The sequence below is a fragment of the Dysidea avara genome, chromosome 10 (assembly GCF_963678975.1).
Source record: "Dysidea avara chromosome 10, odDysAvar1.4, whole genome shotgun sequence".
NCBI classification, from domain to species: Eukaryota; Metazoa; Porifera; class Demospongiae; order Dictyoceratida; family Dysideidae; genus Dysidea; species Dysidea avara.
The window spans coordinates 564049-591894 of NC_089281.1; the positions used below are offsets into that span (position 1 = coordinate 564049).

General features: G+C 39.1%; 3 protein-coding genes across 4 annotated transcripts; 2 read left to right on the plus strand and 1 right to left on the minus strand.

Moving 5' to 3' along the window:
* The first annotated feature begins 61 nt into the window (after nt 1-61).
* LOC136268261 (pre-mRNA-processing factor 39-like) lies at nt 62-16674 on the plus strand. Of its 2 annotated transcripts, none has more exons than XM_066063547.1 (16): nt 62-118; nt 1044-1184; nt 8448-8591; nt 10332-10457; nt 10510-10625; nt 11424-11591; nt 11641-11731; nt 12363-12470; nt 13065-13229; nt 13472-13598; nt 13852-14066; nt 15017-15076; nt 15129-15319; nt 15648-15722; nt 15769-15910; nt 16464-16674. In XM_066063547.1, exons 1-16 carry the CDS (start codon nt 65-67, stop codon nt 16530-16532), a joined length of 1992 nt encoding a protein of 663 aa, XP_065919619.1. In that variant the 5' UTR covers nt 62-64; the 3' UTR covers nt 16533-16674. The 2 variants fall into 2 exon arrangements, with proteins under 2 accessions (XP_065919619.1, XP_065919620.1); XM_066063548.1 differs by having other exon boundaries at nt 1044-1169.
* On the plus strand, nt 1965-4121 carry LOC136268948 (uncharacterized). The gene is made up of 2 exons (XM_066064425.1): nt 1965-2385; nt 2443-4121. Exons 1-2 carry the CDS (start codon nt 2053-2055, stop codon nt 4033-4035), a joined length of 1926 nt encoding a protein of 641 aa, XP_065920497.1. The 5' UTR covers nt 1965-2052; the 3' UTR covers nt 4036-4121.
* Nucleotides 16675-22523: 5849 nt separating the features above from the next.
* On the minus strand, nt 22524-27018 carry LOC136268742 (tripartite motif-containing protein 2-like). Its single transcript, XM_066064203.1, has 2 exons — nt 26949-27018; nt 22524-24253 (listed from the first exon to the last, which is right to left on the minus strand). The coding sequence occupies exon 2, from the start codon at nt 24237-24239 to the stop codon at nt 22653-22655; it is 1587 nt and encodes a 528-aa protein (XP_065920275.1). The 5' UTR covers nt 24240-24253; nt 26949-27018; the 3' UTR covers nt 22524-22652.
* Between the last annotated feature and the right edge of the window lie 828 nt (nt 27019-27846).

The window sequence follows — 27846 nt, forward strand, 5'->3', positions numbered from 1 at the left end:
TCGGACGCCATTTTGAGTTCTAAAACTGGGCGAGCACAACGGTTGCTATCATGTTACCATAGTTATGGTACTGCAAATGGCGAATCTGGCGGAGAATTGTGATGTTACTATGGTTTTGGTACTGCAAATGGCGAATATTGGCGGACAGCTCCTTCGCAACGGATTGTAAGCGCTATGAAATTAATTCAGTGAATAAGGTCTATATAGCTATACGTAGTTGTGGGACACAACGGTACGTAGTTACAGAATAGTAAGGTAATTAAGTGCGCCTAACTCCGGACAGTTTTTGCTTTCGGTGCTCTATCTCCTCCATGCAAGCGAATTTCTCAATCCTTAAAATATGGTGATAAAGCCTATCCTATGGTGCATCAGTCCTGCAAGTTTCATCAAAACATCTCCATCCGTCGAGGAGCTGCACTCCAATATTCAACTATGTGTAAATTTCGCGCATGCTCCTAACTCCGGACACATTTTGTCACGCCTGATTCAGCACTTACGAAGTTGATTTCGAATTTTAAACACCACCACGTTAAACGTGCATCTATTGCCCACCTCATACTCGATTTTGAGAGTCACAGTACCTTTCGTTGCCGAGTTATGAGTATTTCAAATCTAGGTGTATTTACGCAAATATTTATGCAGCTTCAATGAAACTGACTCTTACAAAATCGTCCATAGCAAGTGTTTGGCTGATTGTTTGCAAACAAAACTTGGTACAGTGGTAAGTCATAGTTGTCCCTCTGCACTGTATGAAAATCAGCCAGATAGCTCTTTGAGTTTGGGAATAAGCAGCGATTATCGAAGAATTTTCGATAATTTTACCACACACCGCAATAAACAATCACCTCGTTTAGAAAAACTAGCAGGACTTTTAAGCTGATTTTAGGATTACAGTATCATTGTATATGAAGCATTAATCACCTAAAATTTCAAGTATATGCTGTAGACAGTTTTGGAGATACGACGCCAAACATTGGAAGTGTCCGGAGTTAGGAACTGTCCGGAATTAGGCGCACCGGATAATTCAAACAAACATTCACTAGTACCGGATACCTGATCACATCCCACAATCAGATATTTCTACGGATCACGTCACACGTATGGACGGTTCAGGCAACACGGGCGGACAGGATGACACAGAGGCGCCACCTCCACCACCCCCGCCAGAGGTTAGTAACACGACTGTGAGTACTTGTGCGTATGTAGTGATAAGATATCCAATATTAAAACGAGCCCTATTTGGACATTTATAAACACAAACGTGTAGGCATGAGACATCTAAATCTATCATGAACAGTTTAGTCGTTCAGACAACCTTGAGAGAAACATTTACACAGGTCAGTTACAGCCTGCTTCATGTATAGTATGCACTTAAGTTCACGTGACTCGTGTGAATGTCAAGCTCCAAATTTGGTTATTCATCCTGTATGCTAACAGTAAGTATACTGTAATGTGGAAGGAATCTTTTATGTTGGGGAAGCACAGGCTGAGCCTTTGGTCTTGATACAAATTAGATAAATAAATAAATGTGGTATTTGTAATCCTACATTTTTTAGCTTGAGTTGGTGTTGTTACTACAAGGGTTGCTAGGTACCTGTGTAATCTTTATAATGTGTTCAGTTAGTGAGCAGGCGATCGCAGAAGTATAACATCAAATGATCATCACTTTGTGATATCCCCTTTGATGGGTATAAGGAGGACATGACTAAAACACGGAACAGACTGGAAAAACGGACTCACAAACGGACTGGAAGGAACTTCTCTCAAAACATTTTTTTGCCATAAAAACTCACTAAATCGCTGCTACAAAGAATATAACACGTAAACAACAGCCTTAAACAAACCTCTAAACGTGTGCTCGAGCCACCATTAAACCTTGGGATAATTCCCAAAGCGCTACTCTGCCAGTGTGAGCGCCTGTGACAGCGAAGTTGTTGGTTAGCTATAACACAGACTGTATAGAGTTATTTCATCGCGTGAGCAAATCACGTGGCTAACTCTGGTCGCCCCCACGTCCGCCATTACTGTGTACAGGTGTTCTGTGAATCTGCTATGTCGACTTCTTCGTCACTGACAATGGTGCCTCAAATGTCTTCGTATTTCGAAGGATTGCTCGAAGAAAACAAGAGACGTTATAAATCGAAGATTGAGTTAATTAATGGGAATGATCCATTCGGGAAGATTGTTGGTGGGGAGCCATTTTGTGGAGTTGTGCCGGTCGACTCGTGTGATTTAGTGTCTTATCTGGTACTCAAGACCAGTTATATGACATCCGAGCAATTTAAAGCACGTAAAGGCCTGGAAGCATACAACCAATTCGTGTCTGGTTGGATTAAAGACGTATCTACGATGGAGATAGCTGGTAAATATCTCACTACTGGCAGAGTAAGTTTCTGTGTTATGCATTTATAGGCTCTACAAATTGATGTTTAATGCTCGTAGGTCCGTCACTCACAAAGGATGAATGAGAAGCCCCTGAGTTGCTGGATTATTTTGAAATTATCTGGGGAAGTTTGTTGTGCCCACTGTGACTGCATGGCTGGACTGGGAGAAGCATGCAGTCATATTGCAGCCATTCTTTATTATTTGGAGGCATTAGCCAGAATGGAAGGCATGAGAACATGCACACAGGAAGAATGCCAGTGGATAATTCCATCATACTTAAAAAAAGTTGAGTACTTTCCAATTAAGGAAATAAATTTTACGTCAGCCAAAGGAAAAAAGAGAGAGCTTGATGAAATGATTGATGGCAATAGTAATGAACGACCTCTTCCAAAGGTGGCACCACAAGGAAAGAGGTCTACTGAGACTGAACTGGCGTTACTCTTTGATGAGCTTAGTTGTGGAGGAACAAAGCCAGGTGTTCTGTCTTTAACATCAGATCATAGTGCTGTATATGTACCTAAGCTGATGTGTGATGGTTTTCCTCAACCTTTAACGTCATTAAAGCAACCACAATATGTACAGATGAACTATTTAGAATTGTTAGAACAGTGCGACTCTGTTACATGTACTTTGGATATCAGTGGAGAGATGGCAGCAAAGGTTGAACAAGCTACGCGATCTCAAAGCAGTTCCAAGCTATGGTTCAAATATAGGGCAGGCCGCATTACGGCATCACGGATAAAAGCTGTTTGTCGGACGAATCCTGGAAACCCGGCTCAGTCACTGATCAAAACTATTTGTTATCCAGAGGCTTTTAGTTTTACATGTCCTGCTACTAAATGGGGCTGCAAGCATGAGAAAGATGCAAGAGATATGTATCTAAGTGCAAGTAAGGTAAAGCACAGTGAGTTAACTGTGACAGACAGTGGCTTAGTGATAAATTCTGAATGGCCTCATATTGGTGCATCACCAGATGGCATTATTAATTGCAATTGCCATGGAAAGGGCGTTCTAGAAATCAAGTGTCCTTATTGCCATCGAGGAACAGATATACAAAGTGCATCGGATGACCGTAAATTCTGTTTGAAAAAGGTTAATGGGAAGCTATTTCTGGACCATGCCCATGCCTACTATTATCAGGTACAATGCCAGCTTCATGTTTGTGATGTTTCTTATGCTGATTTTTGTGTGTGCACTTTTGCAATGGATGATGACCAAGGAGCAGGCATACATATTGAGCGAATTTTTAAGGATACCAGTGTCTGGAATGAGTGCAAAGTGGCATCAGAACAGTTTTTCAAGACCTGTCTGCTACCAGAATTAATGGGTAACTGGTACACCAGGTCCACTGTCACCACTTCTAATGACACGACTGTTACTACAGATTCAGCTTCTGGCACTTCATCGGATAACAGTGTCAGTGTGACCCTTGAGGGTGCTGATTCAGGCTTTACTGATCAGCTGACGTATTGTTACTGCCATCGACCTGAAGAAGGCACGATGATTGCTTGTGATAACCCTGATTGTCCCATTGAATGGTTTCACACTTCTTGTCTCCAATTAACTAAACTACCGAAAGGTAAAGCTAAGTGGTACTGTCCTGACTGCCGGATCTTACCAAGGTTCTTGAGGAAAAAAGTCAAGAAGTAGATTACTACCATATTACCAATTTTTATCACTATTATTGTATTCTAAGTCTTATGTACAATAAAATTAATGAATCAATGACATACATACAATATTGCAATGAAATATACTATCAACATGCTAAATTTCAAATTGATGGGATATAATGTTAGTAAAACCTAGTCAAAAGGTACGACAGAATCGCAACAGTTGGTTAGAGCACAGCATATACGGATCATTCTATCAATAGATGGACAGTCATCCTCTTCCCTAGTTGCCACAAATTGTATGGGCAAAGTACTCTGTAGTATTGTAAATTTTTGCCGTACTAAACCAATGACCCTCTCAACATGTATTCTAGCACGGCCTCCCCATGCATCTGACACAAAAGCAACTGTACCTTGAGGTGTTATACCAATCAGTACTTTAGCAGTATTTCTGTGTTTATAATTTAACCATGTTGAAGCTCTTGCTTTTAAATTTGATGGTCTGTCTATAAAAATTTCAAAGCAGTCAATGATAACTGCAACCTTTTTTCCAAAGCTTTCTTGAAAACAAATCGGCATGGTTTTTTGTAAATTGTCTCGATCTGGCCAAATAATCAGGTCTTGGAGTCTAAGATCCATCTGTACTAACCACCTTGAAATAATTCTTGATACAGTAGCCTTGGATACACCAAACTGATAAGCTAGACCCTGTAGAGGAGTATTTGACCTAAGCTTTTGCAAGGTACACATGAACTCCTGGAAAGGGGTCAGCTTGTTGATCCCTTCAAATGGCATTGTCTTCAGTACATACTTAAAAATCGCTTTTAAGACCTGTACATTGGGAAGCCCAGTGTAATACAGCACAAACTCATCATCTGTCACTGACTCCTCACAAAAGGGAGGCAGGTGTTCCTTTAGTTTTGTTGATAGTTCATCGATAGTTGCATGACAAGATTTCAGTTCATCTTTTAAGGCTTTGATTTCTTCCGAGCATTCACACTTTCCTTCAGCTCGATGTAAGATCTCTAGCTCAAAAGCTTCCTGGGACACTCTCCTTAATTCTTCGTTTACAAAGTCAGCAATAAAATGGTCCATAACATTCACAATAGATGATTCAATAGTAGTAACTTCATCAATAGTTTGTTGAACAATCTCCTGCATCAACCCACTAACCACTAAATCTATCTCTGATGAACAAATTGCTTCCATTTGCTGGCTACAAATCCTGTCATTTTCTTCCCTTGCTCGTTGCTCAGCAGCTCTTCTTTTGGTACGTTCATATCTGGCATTGTTACCTGCCAACTGCTGGTTTGACTGCTGTTGCTTTGAGTGGCCTAGATTGATGGAAGTGAGCCAATCTGGGCTTGTCACATCATAAAGCTTTGCTGGCTTGCCAGATTGAAAATGTCTTGAACAAACCCTATAATCCGTCTTCGAATCGCTTTCAAGCATCTCTACTGTTAAATCTTCCCTAGAAATGGCAGCAAGGAAACCGTCTCTTCTCTTTGTAGACAACTCCCGATCACGATCATCATTAGTGTGAGTTATTACAGATGGTATCTTGTAGTAGGATACGTGCTTATCTCGTTCTGAACGATTACTGCAGCCAAAAATCACACACAGCACCATTTCAATATTTCACGCTTGTACACAGTAATGGCGGACGTGGGGGCGACTAGAGTTAATCACGTGATATTGCTCACGCGATGAAAGAACTCTATTAATTTTGTAGTAGCCAGTGCCTTGCCAGCTGGTTCCACCACGAAGCCTAGCTGTCACCTGTAAAACTGAAGATCAGCCGTCAACACTAATTGCAGCAATTAACCAGACCACCAATTCCTTAACTGGCTTAAAGCTTGTGTCCTGTCTTGTTTACACATGCGAAACAGAAAGTGCGCTTTTAATTAAACACAAAATGAATATAATTTCAGACTATCTTTAATAAGCGCAGGGCTTAATGTCTGCTTGAGCACACTTCGACATCGTGTTCAGAGCAGTTCAGAGGTTTGTTTCAGGTCGTTGTTGCGTGTTATACTCTTTCTAGCAGCTATGCAATGAATTTCTATGGCCAAAAATTGTTTTCAGGCAAGTTCTTCCCAGTTCGTTGTTGCGTGTTATACTCTTTCTAGCAGCTATACAATGAATTTCTATGGCCAAAAATCGTTTTCAGGCAAGTTCTTCCCACCAGTCTGTTTGCTAGTCCGTTTTCCCAATCCGTTCCGTGTTTTAGTCATGTCCGTATATGGAAGTAGGACACTCTTAGGGATCAAAAAACCAATTAAACAAGTGATTATATTTGTGTGTCTACTTTTTATGACTGTTGAACTGGTGAAGGAAAGGTTGTCACTACAGACATATCAAGACACCCGGTAGTGTGTCATGCAGCCCAAGAAGCTGGCTCGCCACCACTGACCACTGTGTTATTGACTGTAATACAATGTTCATATGTAACTTTGTGCTGCCTTTATGAAACAAGACAATTTTTGCTGTGGAAATGCCCTTCACTTATAGTACTCCACATACCAAATTTGAGCTTAATCGCTGCAGGAGTTCCATTAGATCCTTTACACCACCGGGATAAGAATCTCCACATTCTTGCTGGACTTTGTGCTCAGACCATCAGCACCGTTTATTAATTGGGTGGAGAAAAGTTGAACTATTGATCTACTGTGAATCTTGTGTTGTTTTCTTGTTCTTTACTGCAAATAGGGCAAAAAGGCAATTGTGGAGGCAAATAACAGTAACAAAACTTGCGGCCATACCCAAATGACTGAAACTTTGGCTAGTCTCTAATTGTTCATTGTATGAACGTCAAATTCAGTCCGTAAGTATAATTTGGGCTCAAGCAATCAAACCACAAAGTCATAGTCCATTTCTCCATTGAAAATGCTTGTTCGAATCCTACCACTTGAATGATGCGGAAAACTCTTCTTAGCTCTACTGCCTGAAGTATCATCTTCTTAGTTTGCGATTTGCTTTGTGTGTTTAACAATCCTTCACTAATCAAACTGAAGTAAACTCATCATCCCTTCTGTTCACTGAACAGAGAAATAATACATTAAAGTTGAGTTACTAATGTGTTAATTCACGATATTTTGTGGAAAGGTGTCAATGGAGGTGCGGAAGGAGGTGCTGAAAATGGCAGATTCCAGTCCCAGGGGTGTAATGGATCTATGGCGTTCCCGAGATATAAGAAATTGGCTTAATTGTTTTCTTTCATTGTTTTCTCGATTTTACACACAAAAGCTGCCGTATATAATGTAAATGTGTTACCTGATTGTCTTGAGATATGGCACACATAGAGGGAGGGGGGTGGGGGTATGGTAAACAGTCATGGAGTTATGTCAGCAGCTGGTACGTTCTGGCTACATTTGTTTATAATGGTGTAGGGAGAGTGTTGAACTATGCTATACCCTGTAAAAAATGAGCCCGTAAAGTCCTATGGCATCGTTCAAAGGACTCGGTGATTTGTGTTGATTGGTGACTAATTATAAGTACAGTAGGTGCAACATATACGTTGAGAGACTGAAGCTACAGAGTGAAAGAACTTACAGTGTACTTGAGAAAAGTATGGCACAACACGTTGAGGAACTTTGTACAAAGAGAAAGACACAGCCAACTAGCCTGGAAAGCCATAGATATCAACTTCGCATGTAACATCTTATTTCGAGATTTCGTCATGGTCGCTATTCTGTGCCTTGACAGTTCTGATAGTGAAAGTAACACGTCTAGATGAGGTTTTAGCCATAGAGATTCAATGTGGACCACCCAACCAAACTAAGGTGTTAAATCTGTGGAATCAACAGTGACCACATTTACAAGAGGACACAAAAGTATGCAGGCTACTTTACGGGCTCACTTTTCATTGGGTATAGCAAAGTTCAATACTCTCCTTAACACATTATAAACTCTTGGTTATACAAAGCCTAGAGATATTACAGAGAATTTTTGGTTATGCGAGTAAAATGTTTAATCAGTGCTTTTGAATAATTTATGAGTTTACTAGATGGCTTGTAGAGTGGTAATTTTGTATGTAATCAGTAATGTGGGTGTGGTCCATATTCGAAAACATGTGAAAATGCTTGCTAGTTCTCACCTTAGCCGAAACTCGTAGGATAGCAAGGATAATAAAATACTTCCCATCTGAGTGGTTTTCATTGCCAAATCCAAGTTGTGTGCAAGTCGCCAACTGGGATGCATTACGAATGTAGTCCACACGGCTCCTTTGATCTGAGATGTGAAGATGTTACATGTTATAGTAAGGAAGCCATGAAGCCACAACTCTTAACAATGTAACCATAAGCTCTCTGTGCTATTTTGCACCTTGCGGTGCTTGTGAGCTCCTCGGTAGGCTAATCCTGAACACATATAGTTTGCAATTATTTACAACTTATACAACCGATATTTGTTTCGAGTGTGGGATTCACACTCCTTATATGGATATTACAGGAAGAGGAAGTCATAGAAGAAGTAGAAATGGAGGGCTCAGAACAGCCATACAGCCAGGAAGAGATGAAATACTTAGCAGCAGTAAGGAAAGATCCTTCTGACTTCACCGGTTGGACTTGTCTACTACAACTAGTGGAGCAGAAGGTATCATGTGATCCAGTGTGATCATTGTGATGTCATGTGATCCAATGTTAATAATATGTCATATTGTTTTTGTATGTTTGTATTGTTGTGTAGCAGCAGTGGAGTAGTGCCCTCACTAGCCCTACCTTAGTTACCACACTTAGTTACCACACTTAGTTACCACACTTAGTTACCACACTTAGTTACCACACTTAGCTTTCTGCACTTGTTACCAAGTGAGGACACCTAGTGGCGTAACTACCATTGAGGCAACCGAGGCAGCTGCCTTGGTAAAAATGCTCAACAACAGGCTGAGCAGGCCTGAGTTTTGGCACCTGGATTTTCTATCTAAACATTACTAGACAGCATTACTGTACCACACAAAATATAATTTATATGGCTGTAGTACTAAGCAGGACTGGAGCCTATGGTGACATGGTACCTTGCATGGTGCTGGATCACTTTTCAGCTACTTGAATTTGTAAAATACCGAGATACTCTAATAGAGCAGTCATTGTAATAATTATACTCTAATAGCCACTGTTCTCATTACACTGCTTGATCATTTATGTTAATTGTCTTTACATTACTTTTCAAAAGTTCCAATGAGTCAACTGCATGGCATTACATTGAGCTAATTGGTCATGCATATCATGCATTAGCAGTTACAATAAAAAAATAGCCTCCACATGCCATTTCAAAGCATATATTTCCAAAATTTTCCTTGAGGTAGTATTCCCCCAGACTCCCTGGCTTGACATGCTTAGCACATGCAGTTGAGCACCACATGAAAGAGATAATAATCTCTGACTTAAACATCACATCAGATCAATAAAAAGTAGTGTGCATGACTATGACCTCCATTGCAGTTCATGGATGGCCTGACCGCTCAAAACATCTCCGGAGTAAGTTGTGTTGCATGCAATTAAACTAGTCTAATAATTGAAGCATGGTATACTGTAGCATTAACTAAGCTGGAGCATTACTTAATATGATATGTAGAAAAACGCTCAGAGTCTTCTAAGACAGTTTCCTCCATCCGACCAGATAGTCAACCTGCAAAATAATGCTGTACCACCCATAATGCTGTACTACCCATAATGCTGTACCACCCATAATGCTGTACCACCCATAATGCTGTACCACCCATAATGCTGTACAACTTATACTTGAAATATTTGTGAATCAGTTGAGTCAGAAATATACCCTCTCAATTTGGTCAATGTATAAGTTTTGCCTCGGTAAAAAATTTTTCCTGGCTACGCCACTGAGGACACCTACTACAACATATACCACACAAGGTTCATGGGTTGACTCAATTGTAATATTTTAGTAAGGTATTACCAGGTATAGGAAATAACTGGTCTACATTGCCAACACTACAGTACACAGGAGTTTAGATTATTGCTTAGAATTTGGCTACTTACTACTGAAGGTATGAAGGAAAGTACACTGAGTTTGTGGTGTGTGAGGGTTTAGTATACTAAGTGTTCAAAGCTCTACACATGCCAAGTAGTTACACCAAGTGTACTGGCTTGGTAGAGTGATGCTTTATAAGCAGTTGAAGAGAAAGTACAACTAAATGACTAAGGCTTTTGTGAGAGTTTTGCTGTATTACTATGATGAACAATATTGTATAGTACCCCTGATGGTAAAATGTGTGTATGATGATACATGTAAATTTTATCATGTGATCATGCCAAGCTCTCACCCATTCTATGTTCTCAATAACTCATTGTAACTATGGTGATGCTTTATTAGGATAAACTACCTCCAGCCCGTGAAGTGTTTGACTCATTCCTAAAACACTACCCTTATTGCTATGGTTACTGGAAGAAGTACGCTGACCTTGTAAAGAGGCTGGGCTCCAATGATGAAGTCATAGAAGTGAGGGATCACATGATCTCACCATTACATTGTCATTATTACATCATTGCAGGTGTTTGATAGGGGCGTGACTGCTATACCACTCAGTGTAGACCTGTGGATACACTATAGTAACTATATGACTCAATTAGTGACCACCTCAAGACTAAGCAATGACCTTATTAGGAGGTACACTATATCGCTATAGTAACCAGCTGGTTGCTATGGTAATCAGCAAGACTCTTATGAATGATGCCATGGGATATGAGTTGTCTTGTGGTTTTCTTTGCTTGGCTAATAATTTGTATAGTAGAGGAGTTGAGAATTGTAATGGAAAGCTAGCTAGCTTATTATGTGCTGAAAATGGTTTTAGTAGTATTACAAATTTTGTAGTTAGACAGCCTATTCTGTAGCTATAGTAACATTATGTACCACTCCCTTTGATTTGACACGTACCAGCTATTATATAGCCCAAAGCAAGAATCTATAGATAGGGGCCCTACTGGTTTTACTGAAATGTGGACCTCTCAGTATAGAATAGTGTCCCAATTAACTATGTAATTTATTGAGATAATGGCTGATGATTTTACGACGCTGTTTTTGAACCTTTTAGTGACGAGTGCTGTATTGTGTTTTATTTTATGACATTTATTATGATCTGGTGGGTATTATGGTAGGGAGCACTGTGTGTTGTACACTCTAATTAATGCTCCTCTTACAGCTTGTACACTTTGTATCAACAGCTAATTGTCTGGATATTACAGTATATTACTAGTATACTGTGCTGCTAAGTCACACCCACTTCCTGCAGTGAGCCCCACCCCCAGCATGTTGTGGTATTGTTATATTATGATAGTTCATTTAGTGCACACCACTACAGAAGGCTACATAGTGCTCAGATCTGCTCTGCTCTTCAATTGGATGTTTTGGCGGTATCATTACGGCTTATTTTGATTAGTTTGTTTACATGTTTGTTTGTTTGTGTAGTGTATACCAACGGGCAGTGGTGGCATGTGGTTTGGACTATCGGTCGGACAGATTGTGGAACCAATATGTGGATTGGGAACAGGTATTTGGAGATACGAAGAAAGTGCTGCCGATCTATGATCAGATGTTGGCGACGCCCACCCAAACTCTGAGCCTCAACTTTGAGAAGTGAGTACCACATGATGTTTCTTACTAATGCTACTGAGAATCCTGTAAGATTTCTTACCTTTTTGGAGATTGCTGAGCCAGAGGCCATCTTGTCTGAGGAAGACCTCGCCAAGCTGATGGGAGAAGGACAATCCAGTGAGGTGAGCTAGTGCTGCTTGGAGGGAATGGGAATAAGATAACAAATGTCTGTATGAGTGTTTTATGATGAAATCAAAGTCATGATGTAATGGTCTGAGTGTTTGTACAAGGAAGCCATGCAGCCACAGTACATTATATAATTAAAGTATACCAAAGCCAGTCATTAAATATGTCATGGGTAGCCATAGGGTAAATGTGGTACATTTATATTGTGCTAGTGCACATCTTGGGAATGCCTAAGGCAATTTTGCTCAAATGACTACACATAGTCCCCAATTGTAGTTCAGTTGCCCATTTAGATAGAGCTACGTGTTAGTTGATCACACTCTTGTTTGTCATATCAGCTTCTTGGGCTGCATGCTACCATCTTGTGTTCTGATTGTATATCGGATATGATGTTATTGAAACTCCAGCTGTGATTTTTTTTTTTTACATTTATTGATTTCATGAAGCCCTCAAACAATTTTCTTCGTGATAAATAATGATATAACTTCAGAATGTGTTTCAAATCACTTATTGCACAAAGATGTTATGGTCCTACTATATGGTGACCTCTGGTGTTAAAGATTGGGGTGTAGACCAGTACAGTGTGGTGGCCATTTTGGTTATTGACTCGCATGTCACATGATACAGAGTTACTATGGTGACCGATCCCCTAAAGAGATAATTGTCGAGCAACAACGGTCACTCTACAACAAGACTGAGGTTGAAGTGGAGAAGAGAAAACACTTTGAAGAAGCAGTAAGTGTTGTATGTCGTGATTGTGGTGTATAGGTATGTAGTATGTTACCAAGTTTTCATCACAGACACATTAGCTACATGAATGCACAAATTATTATTCTCACCAGTCAGAGTTTAGCAATCTGCTTTGTGGCAAGTCATATGAGTGATTTGGTCTTTTAATGGAGCTCTGACAAACATGGAAATGGCTGTATCTGGTTGTACATATCTGTGGAGTGGACAAAGACCTGTACTGGACTAGTTGATTTTAAGCTTTTAGTATCTTATAACTGCTGTCATCTTCTGTTTTGAATAAATCCCTGGGCCTGCCAGTCCATCCTGATTGAAGCTTGCCTAATCTGTGAAAACCCTATAATATATATACTTATTTGGTTGTTGGCTGCTTTGTACAACCAATTCCCTGGTAGTAAGCAGTACATGTAGTCTCAGCCATTGGCACACTACTATGCTCAATATGTAACCTGGTGTGTTTCTCAATACAAGTGCTATAGTCAACAAGACAGAGATGGTCACATATGAATGATATCAGTGTAGACTCAGTGAAGTAGTTATTATGTTTTGTATTATTAGTTTGTTGTGTTGTTATGGGAACAGATACGACGGCCATATTTCCATGTGAAGCCATTGGAGAAGTCACAGCTTAAGAACTGGAGAGATTATCTTGACTATGAGATTAAACTTGGCAACCAACAGAGAATTGTGTTTCTTTTTGAACGTTGTATGGTGGCATGTGCCCTCTATGAAGACATGTGGATTAAGGTACTTTCCCTGTATGTGTAGATGTGCTGTCCATCACCCACTAGTATTATTTTAGGGGTTGTCCCTTTGTGCATGTTCTCTTGGTTGTTTTCTACATATTGTCATTTTCTCAAAGCGGTAAAGTTGCTAATATAAATATAATATACCGATTCATCAATTTTTAAAGTTAAAAGTTGTGCTCTAAAACAAGTATATGAAGCTCAGGGTTTGGTCACGCAATCACTCTTCACTTGTTTGTATAGTTTGCTGGATATTGTGAAAGGGTCGATGTATCACTGGCGAGAGATGTCTACTCCAGAGCTTGTGGAATTCACTTGAGCAAGAAGCCCAGCATGCATTTATCATGGGCTGTGTTTGAGGAGAAACATGGTGAGCAGGTAGAGTGTGTATGTATGGGGTACTATGTTAAGAGTGTGGTGTGATGAAAAACACATTGTTTTCTTGTTGTTTACCCAGAAGTTATCCTCCCTGGGCATTATATAGAGCTGTAGATGTACTATAGGACAATTGTAATAGCTTTATGGTTACTGGGAAGATGCAAATTTGCATGGCTTCTAGTATTCCAACTTACTGTAGTGATACTTTTCACTTCAGAGATTCAATGCAACATTTTCTACTGCAGGAAATTTTGATGGTGCTAGAGAAGCTCTGAAGAAATCAGAGGATCACTTATCTGACTATGTGTTGCTACGGATACACCGGATTGCACTTGAGATACGCCAGAAAAACATGTCTGCCGCAGAAGAGCTGTACAAGCAGAGCATTGCTAGTTGCCGACACTGGGACAGGGAGGCCCGCTGCTTCTGGGTGTGTCGCTATGCAAGGTTTATGTCACAGGTGAGGAACCTCTCTTGAAGGACCCTTCATGTAAAGGACACTGTACATTTAACCTCGATCTCTATAAAGGACACTGTACATTTAACCTCGATCTCTATAAAGGACACTGTACATTTAACCTCGATCTCTATAAAGGACACTGTACATTTAACCTCGATCTCTATAAAGGACATTGTACATTTAACCTCGATCTCTATAAAGGACACTGTACATTTAACCTCGATCTCTATAAAGGACATTGTACATTTAACCTCGATCTCTATAAAGGACACTGTACATTTAACCTCGATCTCTATAAAGGACACTGTACATTTAACCTCTCTATAAAGGACACTAATGCAATTTTACTGAAAAAGGACAACTTTAATCAAATTGGTTGGTCCCATAGTGTCTGTTATATAGAAGTACCAGTACAGGATAGAAGTACCAGTACAGGATAGGATTGGAGAAATGAGACTACTAAGAGATTGTATGACTCCATCACATAATCAATACTGTACAATAACACTTATGATGTTCATGTATACCTCATCTCTTACTGAAAATACACCTAAAATTCTGTGACTGTGTAAGGAAGACGGTCATAAGACTACACTTGGGTCAGCTGTTGGTAAAATATTTTAGTGTAATGAAAATTGTTCTAAGACTGCTAGTGGTAATTCACTGCAGTGATAGTATCCAGTAGCAACTAGCAAAGCCAATAAAGTTTTGTTCCACGAACATATTTACCTGTAACGCCATGAAATGGTTCACTGTAGTTTGCTGTCAACTACACTTCTCTAGATCATGAATGGCTTGCTGTTGTAGCACTAAAGAGGTTTCCTTTTTCAGAGGTAAAAATGTAAGAGCCAGACTTGTTCTTTGGAGGTTGTTCTATTGTGTCCCATAGTTGGAAGTTAAAAGGTTTTGCTGTTTGTTTTTGTTTATTTGTGTCATGCCACATCCAATAGATTGTTGGTGACATGGATGCAGCTAGAAACATATTATTGGATGCTATAGAACATGACAAGGTTAGGATATAGCCAATGAGATGATGCGATATATCATGTTAACATATTATAGACTAGTGGCCAGCTGTATCTACAGTTGCTAGGGTTGGAGTTGTGGTTGTCAGGGGGCATGATGGGTGACATCACAGCAGTCGAGAAAGTGTTCTCATTGGTAGAAAAAAGTGCTCTTAGTGAGGAAGCTAAACAAGGATTTGCTCGTCGCAGATTACAACTAATGGAGGAGTACTCTCCTTCCCTTACCAAGTGGGTACCTTGGGACTTCTTGTATAGTTGGTGCTGTATGTGTAGTGTGTTAGTCAGAACAATTTGAAATTTATGTATAACATCTGCTGGATGCTTACAAAACTGTAGATACAGAGAAATAAAATTGCTTTAATATCTCGTGAAGGTAATTATGTATCTTTAAATTTGGTTGCTAGCCATTAATATACAACCTTCTCAGTAATGATTTTTTGGGGTATATTGCTTGCTTGCCAGCTCACAACAGAATTAGGTACAAGATTACATTTTGCTTTGCAAACCCCCAGAAAACTTGCAATATCAGTTTGTATTTGTTCACATGACCCCACAGGTTACGAGAGGCCTACGACAGCTACAGTCAGGTACACAACAAACAAGTTAGTAAGAAGAGAAGTGGAGATGGAAGGTGGGTAGTGTTGAGGGTATTCCCCTGATGACATCATCGCTAATAGTGAAGAACAACAAGGAACAAAGAAGATGAAGAATGGCAGCAAGGTCAGTAGCGCTACAGCAGTCACCAGTGGAGCAGTGATGGATGGTAACCAGTGGAGCCAGTACCAACAACAATGGACATATCCTTATAACACTACTCAGGTGAGACTGTGTATGGATGCCCCTCAGCTGTATAGTTAGCACTGTCCCATGTACAACTTCAGTTTGCCACACACTTTTGTAGTTTGTAGTCATTGTCAGTGTATGCAATTCCAAGAGCTTATAAGAGCCAAAGGCATGAAAGGCTCACATGAGCTCCTTGCTACTGCTTGGCTGGTTGTTAGACTTTACTCTGAGGCGAGCAGCTGTTATCCACACTGCTCTGTGTTGCTATGTGTTGCTTTCAGACTTGCATGGCAGTAGCTATGTATGTATTTTGTGTGGCTGGCTGGTAGTTGTTTTTGTGATTGGATTTGAGAGAGATTACTTCTGTGCACATTGTATAGTACATTCTTCACCACAATAATATATGCACTGTTTAATCTGAACTCCTGAGTAGCTGAAATTTTAATCTTGTGAGTGAGTGTATGGACTGAGATCAGCTGTATTTCCTTTAGTTAACTATTCTAATTGAGCAGTCAGTCATAGCACACAGTCACTTTGATGTAAATATGTGTAGTTGTTATGTTATTGACATGTGTTGTTACCATGACAGTCACAACAACAACAACAACAATCCTACGCTAACTGGGCAGCATATCAACAATACTATGGACCAACATGAACTAAATTATATTATTGTATGTATGTTAGCAGTTGTATCATCTCATCATAACTTGTACCAACACCTCACATGACGTGTAGAAGTTGTCCAGCTCTTCCAGACTCTTGGATTGTTCTAATATTATAAAATTTTGAGTGCTGTAGCAATTGTATTTAAAGTGCATTTGATTTTAGAAGTTTTAGTTACTGGTTTGAACAGTCAGTAAACCAATGGAATGCCACTTGTGACAGTTATCGTAAAGTGTATCATGCCACAGACATTGGAACATGTTCAAACACTGAAGTAACAAGGGGTCTGGGGTGCAACCCCCAAAAAAATTGTAGCTAGTTAGAAATTTTAAAAAGTACAAATAGTCAACACTCCAATATGAAGATCAGCCCTGATCACCAGATTCCTTATAATAATTTATATAGGCTTTTTCACATTCTAAAAGAGAATATCTAGCTAGTATATGGCTCAGGCTGGTCATTAATATGGCTGGGGAGTATTAACAGTATAATATCACGGGGGTTTCTGAGGTTTCCAGAAACCGGTCACGTTCAGATCAAGATACTCTAATAGAACAGTCAATTACTCTAATATTAAAATCAGTCACAGCTATGCAGTATTCAGAGCAGCAGTGTAGCAAGCTTTATAGCTGTAAATAAGGATCTTTATGTACTTTATCAGTGATATTATTTTATAGTAATAGTGGAGGACAGTTATTCTCAGCATGCAGTTACCTTTTTTTGTCTTCACTGAAAATCTAGCTATGCTCTTGATCAGAAACCAATCATCAAAAATCCTGGAGCCGTCTATGTATCATGTACTTAGCATTACAATCTTCACTGTAGTTTCAATATCACACTACACCAGTGGCGGATACAGGGGGTTGCAATGCGGTTTCAGCTGAAACCCCCTCTGAAAATAGTGTGCACCACTAATTTATATAACATCATCAAGAGTTATACATAGTGTCTTGTAATTATATATTTTGGTCTACAACTTAAAGCTAGGCTGAAGTTGCAATTCCAGAGTAGAACTCCCCTTTCAAAAAGTCTGGATCTGTTATTGAAAACTTCCCGAAACCCCCTCTGAAAATTTCATGATCCACCACAGTACACGATAGACTTGAAGGACTGGTTATCACAAGGTTCAATGTTTTGGGTGGTGAATGCTATTTGAGCAAGCAAAGTTTACTCCCACTGTTCCAGCATACCCATCAGCAGGTATATACAAAGCTGGAGGATATCCTTAACTATGAAAATTGTAATCAGACCATACATGATCATAAATTTTTGTTATGTTGTATTGAATGATTATATATCCATAATTTTTGGTGTCCTCGGAACCTGGTTGTCTCATGCTGTCTTAAAGGGTATAAATTGAAATGAAGGAGAAACTGGTTTGTGATGTAGCTATATAGCTACCCAAGTGATGAAATAATTGTTTATCCTACAATTTCCATACATATTTATTTCCACTAGCATAAATGCTTTTTTTTTTCAGTTGTGAAAGTACTTGCTCTTTGGTTGTTATCCTGCAGCATCTGTCCCTTGCTCCCGCAACACATTCCCATACAACATTTTAATCATATAATACCATAATTTTAGTATTCTTGTTGAAGTTTTCTATTAGTAACACTATCATTATTTTTACATATGTACAAAGATCTGGCTACATTACTAGCCACTAATAAACCGATATCCTGTTATTATCACAATCAGTAATGTAGACACTTCCATTAGGACTGATTGCTACACCTCTAGGACTATTGAACTGATCATCATTACTTCCTTCACTACCAAATGAGTGTAGAAAGTTACACTCATTGTCAAAGACTGACATTCGACAATTGACTTGTTCTGCTACTAGTATGTAACCATTAGGATCGACAACAGTGAGAGATGACGGACAGTTCAGCTGACCCCTGCCTTCATCATGGCTGCCAAACTTGTGGATAAACATCCCATTAAGTTGAAATGATTGTATACAATGACCCTCATTATCAGCTACTAGTAAGGTGTTTGTCAGGGGTAACAGCCACATCCCATGGGTAACGGAACTGGCCAGGTCCACTACCTTGTGATCCAAATGAGAAACACTAGGTACCATCTGTCTGGTATACTGAAATACGATGATTACTACGATCAGCAATGTATACCTTGTTGTGATGGACTGTAACACCAAATGGACCACTCAGTTGTTTATCACTTGATCCATACTCTCCAAACTGTAGAATACGTTGACCAGTCAAGTCAAACTTGTGGATCTTGTGATGGTAGTCATCAGCCACATACAAAAATTTATCTTCATCAAAAGCTATTCCACGTGGACCATTAAACTGGCCAGGGCCTTCACCATGACTGCCAAACTTCCTCACCAGTTGATCTTGTTCATTGAAGATGTACACACAGTGATTAGTAGTGTCAGTTACAGCCCAGTGGTGGTTATGACTAAAGGCTACTTCATGTACTTCACCCATCCTGCCATTATCGTTGATGACTTTGTGAGGCCTGATCAGTTTGGAGTAGTCTCTTGTGGTCTTCTTGCAGTTATTTGATGATGATGATGTCGATGTCGATGATGATGTCGATGTCGATGATGATGCCATTGTCTTCCTGAGGTGCACTTGGTGCTAACAAATGCTAATGGTATACACTAATGGAACATTATTGTGTGGTACTATAAGTAATGAAGGTAATAGTTACGAGTATATACACATAGAGCTTAACTAGTTCATGTACTATAGTACACAGTTATATCCTGTATCAGTGAACAGGTCAGTTACAGCTAACATAGTTCACTGTTGATGAATGTGTGCATGCCTTATGATAATCATTGATAACTATGTACACAAACACACAAAGTTCACTTTTCACTCATAGTTATATCAGTAGCTAACTAGCTTGTTATGTGAGACAAACACTATGGTTGACTGCATTCACGTTGAAAATTTCAAACTCTTATCTTTGAAGCTATACTGGATCGAATCACATAATTATCTCACAATCTATTGACCGTCGTCACGGTTTTCCCAAATTAGGTCACACATATAGTAGAAAACTAACTGCATTTCTCGACTTCAATTACTGTGAGCAATTTCACTTTGTTTTTAACTATGTTCTGTCCAACTAACAGTTGAAAAGTTATCGTGATATTACCTAGGATTAGTCTGGCATGACCAGTCCTAGGGTGACCATAGTATGTCACTCATTCGGCTGGAATACAGTTATGTTTTTGATTGTGCATGATCAATAACTGGTCATAACACAAATTGCACTATTATTAATTCAAACTGATGATGTGATCTGATAGGCTCTATAGTGACAGACACACAAGTACAGTTATCATATTATTTCTCTACGATGAGGAGGGACAAACTATCCTAGACATGTGATCCACTATACTGGACCTAATGTCAAATTCAAAGTGATGAAATAACATTAGTTAAAAGAGGCACTCTTCGTGGGCTTTTCCCAGCTTATTAACCAGAAATGATTGAGATACTCCGAGAGAACAATCAACGACTACCATGTGTACACATTAATTACTACACAACAAAGTAACTAGATGCGGGTGATGGACGGGAAACAGAGAATTTATTTGGAGTGGCCTTATATCAGTGGTCTAGGGCTTATGGACTTCAATCCTGTTAAGTGAGAATTCTTATGGATCATGCACTAATAAAAAGAACTCTACTTACCATCAGTATTACATTGGCAACTCCATCATTAATAGGTAACTCATAGTAAGTACTTAGGAGTAATTATTGATGAAAGGCCGACATGGAATGAACATATCCTTGCCATTACTAACAAAGCTACACAAGTCAATGCCTTTCTGTGCCGAAACTTTTATCAGTGTCTTCCTCACATCAAATGTAACTTGTATAAATCTATGGTCCGCCCTATCATCGAATTTGCTTCACCTACATTTCTGGGATTCATACACTTTTTAAAAATATTCAGAGATCCACAGCAAGATTTTGTTTCGATAATTATTCTTGGACAAGCAGTGTTACTTTTATGTTAAACAAACTGAACTTATTTTCACTTAAGGACAGAAGATTTTGTAGCAAGAGTATTATGATGTATAAAATATTAAATTATCTTATTGACTTACCCACCTGCTACTTTGTACCTGATTACCATTCCACAAGAAAAGGATACTTCACTCAACTACCCACAAGAATTGACTCTTTTAAAGTTTTCATTCTTCCCTTCTGTACTTAAAATTTGGAACACTTTACCCTTTTCGTAACTAACTCCCCAACACTTGATCACTTTTGTATTAATTTAGACAAGCACATACAATGCAACACACCTGTGCGTTATAATCTGTATTGATTGCTGCACAGTATTACTTAATATAATAATAATAAATAATAAGCTATAGTGGTCACCCGACCAAAATTCCATATTGATCAGTTTAGGGTGATCTACAACACAGCTCTTTTGTTACCTTCATAATTTTCCAAAGGATTATAGCATGCATGTTCAATTTACCGTATATTTCAAGGGGCAAATTTTTTGAGATTGAGCTAAATTTTTCACAGATTTGCACTCAAACACTCCCAAAATGTATTAGACGTCAAAGAGAATTTTTTTGCTGATAGCCCTAAAAACTGCAAAATCAGCAAAAAATTTCTGCCTTGAAATATTTAGGCTATACAGTATTGGTTGTGTAACCACTTTTTTTTTTGAATATTTACGAATGTTAAAACTGGTCATATTAAAAGCTAACAACAGTTCGATAGCACTTGTTTGTGTGAAAATTGCTGAAAGAGGCACTTTCCTATTTTGAGTGAAAATCTCCTAGTCTGTGTATAATTATCTCTACAGGGACTAAAGATATGAACGTGGCTTTACTGTGCTGGCCATGAATTGTGCATATTAGCCATGAAGTTGTAACAGTAGTGCTGCAGCTATATATTCTGGCAACTGATCTTTCTTGAGGTACATCATACATAGACCTTCAGCACTTGTGCTGTAAAGTCTTAATAAATAAACTAATGTCCATTTGGTTCCACATGGGGAACTTAGAGATAATATGTCACTCTCTAGAGTTCCTATGGATACATATACTGCTTGAAGGTTCTTAGTTTACTAATTTGTTAAGATGCCTTACTGTAGATATACTGATGGTAAAGTGTCAGTAAACTTAAGTATATGGAACATAATTATTTTACTAAGTTTTAAACTCTCAGTAAAACATCAGTGAATGCAGGTTTACTGAAAAACTACTAAAATAACAAACAATTGACTGTTCCATGTACTGGAGATATACCACTGTAGTAAACTAAGATACTTCAAGCAGTGATACATGAAATTGACAAGGAGAAAACATCCTGACCACCTGGCAGACCCCTGTAAGCATTCAAGCGTTAATCGGATGGCTGCAGGTTCGAGGCCACCTAGGTCCAGTCATGGATTTTCTCCTTTCTCTATCCTATATGATGTACACAACCTATTAATGATTATTGGTGAGCATTTTACATAGTATTTAGCCATTTAAGTTACGTTGGGGCATAATGGGAAATGGAAGAGCAGAAATACTACCATACAACAGGAAATTTTGACGAAAGAAAAATTTGACAAATCAGTTACATTTGTCAAATTTTAATTCATTAAATGTCAATAAGCGCCTCAAAAAAAAGTCAGTGTTCAGATATGTGATTTCTTGCTTTTCATCAAATTTAATTCGTCAAACTTAAGCTGATTGATTTGTCAAATTTTCCTTTCGTCAATATTTCCTGTTAAGATGATTTGCTGGCAATGATAAAATTACACACATCATGGGGTATAGCTATTATAGACTCAAGGCTAGTTAATAACAAATCATCACAGGTAACTCAAGTAAATAGAAAACCTCCACACTTGAACTCCATGCACATATTCAAGCATGCACACACTTGTTGTGCTTTCTTCCTCTGGTACACTACACTGCAGCACGACAACAAGCTTTCATGATATGCTCAGCAGACCACAATAGCATCGATAATAAAATGCATTGTGTGCTTAAAAATTATAATAGCTATATGCTATACAATAAAGTTATACTGGCAGCAATTCCACATAATACAAAACATAAATCTTGTTTGTTCTATAAAACGTACACAAAATCATAATCACCATGTCACTAATATATGGTGATTCTTTTGTTCTCGTGGTCACCAATGTAAACCGTTCCATTAGGACTGACAGCAATGCCATGAGGTACACTAAAGTGATGGTTACCAGATCCCTTGGAGCCAAACGACGTGACGTAACTGTAGCTTTTATCAAAGACTAACACTCGATCATTATGATAATCGGTCACAAGGATATAACCATTAGCATCAACTGCCAAAGATGATGGAAAATTCAGTTGGCCCTTGGCATAGCCTGGAGTACCAAACTTGTGGATGAAGGTACCATCAAGATGGAAGGCCTGGATACAACCACGCTCATCAGCCACTACTAAGGTACTGTCAGGAGTAATGGCAACATCCCACGGGATCTTAAACTGACCAGGACCATCACCTTGTGACCCAAACGAGAAGCAATAAGCACCATCGTTTGCTTGATATACAGAAATACAACAATTACTGCTATCAGCAACATATACCGTATTTTGATTTATTGCAATGCCATGTGGAGAACTCAATTTCCTGTCACTTCCCTCTCCCTGCCAACCCAAGTCAATATAGTGCTCACCAAAGAAGTTAAATTTCTGCACCCTGTTGTTTCCAACATCTGCCACATACAAGTTATCATAACTATCAAAGCATAAACCATAAGGATCTTCAAATTGACCCTTGTTGTTGCCATGACTGCCAAACTTCCTCACCAGTTGATCTTGTTCATTGAAGATGTACACACAGTGATTAGTAGTGTCAGTTACAGCCCAGTGGTGGTTATGACTGAAGGCTACTCCTCGGGGTTTCCCCATCCTACCATCATCATTGATGGCTTTGGTGGACTTGCGCAGTTTGTTATAGTCTCTTGAGACAACAACAGGGAAAGGACCTCCCCTGACACTTTGTTCACCAATCAACACTGACAGTTGAAAATGCCCAATTTCTTCAATGCTGAAGGTCCCTGGATATCCTCCTTTCTCAAAGTCTCTCACTGGTAGCCATTGCACATGGTCCTTCCCATCAGCCACTTTCACTTTGATAATCTTTTCGTTGACAGTCAGGGGATCCCCCCAGAAGTCCTTAGTGATGATGGAGAATTCAACTTTCTGGCCTGGTAACACTGTAGCAGGAATAATGATGACTTCACATCGTGGAAGATGTACGTAGCCAATCATTGGAAATGGGTCAGGGAAAGCTGGAGCAAAGAAGAAAGCATTTGTTTCTGTAGGATCAGTTTTCAGTTTATTGAAAGTGTCTGTAACTTCATTGACACGTTGCACTAACTGCTTCTCTCCTGACTGCTCATGGCTTCTGTGCACTTCACTTGCCAACTGTGTCACACTTGCCTGCAAACTCTCCACCTGCTCTAGTTGTGATGTCAACAGTTTTGTTTTGCTAGTTACTTCAGTGTCGAGGTCTTGTTTCATTAGTTGACGTTGATGTTCTATTTTTTCATCAAAGAACTGATCAATGTCCTTGTCAACAGCTTCACGTTGCTGTAGCAGTGTCTCCTTGGTGGCTGTAATATTGTGATGAGTTTGCGACAGTTTAGCAATGATTTCATTTAGTTGAAAAGTGGTCTTCTTCAGCTGTTCCTCTGTAGTCATTGTCCTCAACAGTACTGTGATAGATCCACATATTCAAATTTGAAACATTACAAACAGTACACACTTAAGTCACATAGTAATGTGTTGTGTGGCCGAAAATGGCCAGTACACGTGTTATTAGGAAGAATAAAATGCAAATTTTATGCATACACAGCTCTAACTTCTGTTATCGTGAGACAATTTGTGCAGTACAAACCCTCAACTTTCAGAAGTTCACATGCATGTGTGATTGTGTGGTGGTGTGTGTGTGTGTGTGTGTGTGTGTGTGTGTGTGTGTGTGTGTGTGTGTGTGTGCGTGTGTGTGTACACCTGTGTCAAACTGAAGCCAATCAAGTATATATTTCGATTATAAGTGAAGAAGAAAGCTTTTAAGAAGCAAAAACCAAAATTAATTTTGAGGGCTTGTGTTTTAAGATGATTTCATCCAAATTTGGTACACTCGCTCACACATTCATGCACTCTCACGCACGGATGCACACATCATGACATGACACGTGTGTATGCGTGTGTACACACACACACACACACTCAAGCACCATGGGCTATACCAGGGGTCTAAATATTTCAAGGGGCAGCTCCAGGGGGGTTCTGAGGTTTCCAAAAACCGGTCAAGTGTATTCAAGCAGTTAAAAATATATTGTGCATTGATTGCAAAGGCACAAGAAGAATAGATCGAGATACTCTAATAGAGCAGTCAATCACTGTAATAAAGCAGTCACAGTATTCAGAGCAGCAGTGTAGCAAGCTATGTAGCTATATATAGGGACTCTTATGTCTTTATCAGTGGTATTAATATATAGTTAGTGGAGGGCAGTTACACTCAGCAGGAGAGATGATGAATAACGTGACACATTAAAAAGGACATAAGTCCTCGGTCATATGCGACCATATAAATGGACAGGTCAGGAGGTGACTCACTGGCTTGTAGGTTTGGAAGGTCAGCAAAACTCAAACAAATGGTAGAATTTGATAAATTGTGATGCCAAACACTGCAGTACCTTTGTATTCACCGAGTCTTGCTATACTCCTGATCAGAAACCAATCACCAAAAATCCTGAAGCTGCCTATGATTTCAGCTAAAATAATCGATCCTTATACCCCTTGAAAACCAAGCTACAACCAAGAGCAAGATGCCTCGACATTACAGCGACACTGATTTCCAAGTTTCGAGAGAGAGACGTCTTATTTTGTTAAGACAATAAAGAACATAAGTACAGGAGTCTAGACTCAGGAGTACCATGCACTGGGTGGACTAGTACAAGAGCTACCTTAATAATGAATTTCTCCTCAAACTCGTACTTGTTAGGCTGAATAAATAAATTACTTGTTTATCATCCCCTCCTGCCTCAATAAATTGAACCGCCTTGACATATATATATTTTTTTATAGTTGCTTAAGTGCAATATATTAAGCGCATGTTTAAATATTTTTCATAGTGACAATGGTCTTTGTTTTGATATTGATTCGTTGTGGAGCAAAGATATTGAAAGGATGGTATGGTTGTACTGTACCAGATGAAATTTCGTTTGTTGACGTTTATGTTGAGTACAGCTCTGGGTCAATAGACCATAGTTCTATTCCTGACGAATATCGATATGCTACTTCTGTGGAACTGAAGATGATATAGTTTAAAAGGCTGATTTTCTTCCTGGTTGTACTGCGTACTGCACAGCTGGAAAGAAGCTTGTTTCCAAACGTAAACATAACCAAAGTCTTGACTGACATATCTATAGCCATGCAGTACATTGTTTTATGATATATATTAGGAAATAAATTATTACAACTGTATTTGCAACCTGAATTATTATAAAAATAAATAGAAATACAGAATTTTGAATTAAAAAAATAAAAATAAAATCCTCCCTCCCTCCCTAGTTTTTTGATTTGACTTGGATGATAAACATAGTCTCGTCCTCGCAGACCCATTCTCCGGGGTGGCGCTTATCAACGAAGGGGGCGCTTATAATCTCTAATTGATAAGCGCCACCCCGGAGAATGGGTCTGCGAGGACGAGACTATGATAAACAAGTAATTTATTTTTATTCAGCCTTATATTTGGATCACATCAGACCATTAGAATCATTAACGTACTTGTTTGCTGGGCTATTTTGATGGTTTGTACGTTTTTAACTGTCAGAGACAAGCAAGTGCTTCCTCTTGCAAGCTCTGTGTTAAATGCGAAGGCGAGTTGTTACATTTCCGTGGGTAACAATGGAGACATATACAGCCTCAGGTTTAGTCTGGCACCGCCCGCCCCTTCGCAAAAAGTAAGGGTCTGGTGAAATACAAATACCTAATCATTTCAAAAGGAATTCAATTAGACAGTGCACGTAATGCTTGTTACGTCAGATGATTGCACTTCAATTCGAACAAAAGCAGTGTTGCCAAGGCGATTTGTGTGAACGTCATTGGCATGCACTAATTGGCTAGCGCCGAATCTGGGCGCTAGAAATGATTTAGTATCTGTATTTCACCAGACCCTTACTTTATGCGAAGGGGCGGGCGGCGCCAGACTACCTCAGGTTTTATGGATTCTTACAACTATGCAATATGAGCTCGACTGTGATGAAGCCTGAAACTGGTAGTTACCCGGCCTTATAGGCCACTCGTTCAGGCTCCATTCGTGCATATTCAGTGTAAATAGAAGCTGGTCCCCTATTCATTCGTATATCTAACCGCTATCTATGATACAATATACAATCTTCTTACCAGCAGTGCAACACACTGAGCCAAGAGCGGCAGCAAGAGCGGGATGGGCGTCACAAGAAATGTAGTCACGTGCAAGTTGGGGCCACGTGTTGCAGTATTCTGCGTTGTGAAATGTAGGGTTTCCAATTCAAGGAGCTTCCTTTTCTTGTTTTTGGAGATTTTCACACAGGCTGACTTTTAAGATACGTAAAGTTGTTTGTAACATTGGGAAGCTATATCAGCATAATAAGTGCAACACACAAAAACATACAAAAGTGGTCACATGACCAAAAATAGTTACATTGGACAGCTTATGTCGAATTTTAGGGTGATCTAAGTCACAATTAGTGCATTTCTTACCTTAATGAAGACATCTACATCTTCCTGTACTATGTAGCTATAGCTGTAATGGATTGTTGGCCACCTGACCACTTTTTGCATATATTTACAGTTAAAACTGCACTGATATTGAAAGCAATAAACAGTTTGATAATAATAATATAATATAGCAATAGCACTTGTTTGTTTTATCTTGAGGTCAGTCTGCATCAAAATCATCAGACTGACCTCATCATATTTTGTACTTGTATGTGCTTCTGTGTGTACTTCTGTGTGTGCTTCTGTGTACTCTGACGTGGAAGAACGGCTATGCCGAACGTTATGAGTTTAAACAAACAATGAAAAGAGCTGAGGCTAAGGCATCATCCTACTTTGCAGTGGAAATCCTTTATGAGGGGATTTTTTGTCACATTGTCACTTTTTGGATATTTATGTATGTTAAACTTATGTTGATATTGAATGCTGCAAACAATCCAATAACAAATTAGCACTTGTTTGCTTTATCTTAAAGATAAATCTGTGTGAAAATATCGAGAAACAACAAAATAAAGCACCTTCCTGGAAACGCCCTATGAAATGT

Coding starts and splice junctions, on each gene's coding strand:
- LOC136268261 (XM_066063547.1), top strand. CDS start 65: ATGGTACTGCAAATGGCGAATCTGGCGGAGAATTGTGATGTTACTATG. Junction 15,320..15,647: donor TACTCTCCTTCCCTTACCAA/GTGGGTACCTTG, acceptor ATGACCCCACAG/GTTACGAGAGGCCTACGACA. Junction 15,911..16,463: donor ATCCTTATAACACTACTCAG/GTGAGACTGTGT, acceptor TTACCATGACAG/TCACAACAACAACAACAACA.
- LOC136268948 (XM_066064425.1), top strand. CDS start 2,053: ATGTCGACTTCTTCGTCACTGACAATGGTGCCTCAAATGTCTTCGTAT. Junction 2,386..2,442: donor AATATCTCACTACTGGCAGA/GTAAGTTTCTGT, acceptor TAATGCTCGTAG/GTCCGTCACTCACAAAGGAT.
- LOC136268742 (XM_066064203.1), bottom strand. CDS start 24,239: ATGACTACAGAGGAACAGCTGAAGAAGACCACTTTTCAACTAAATGAA.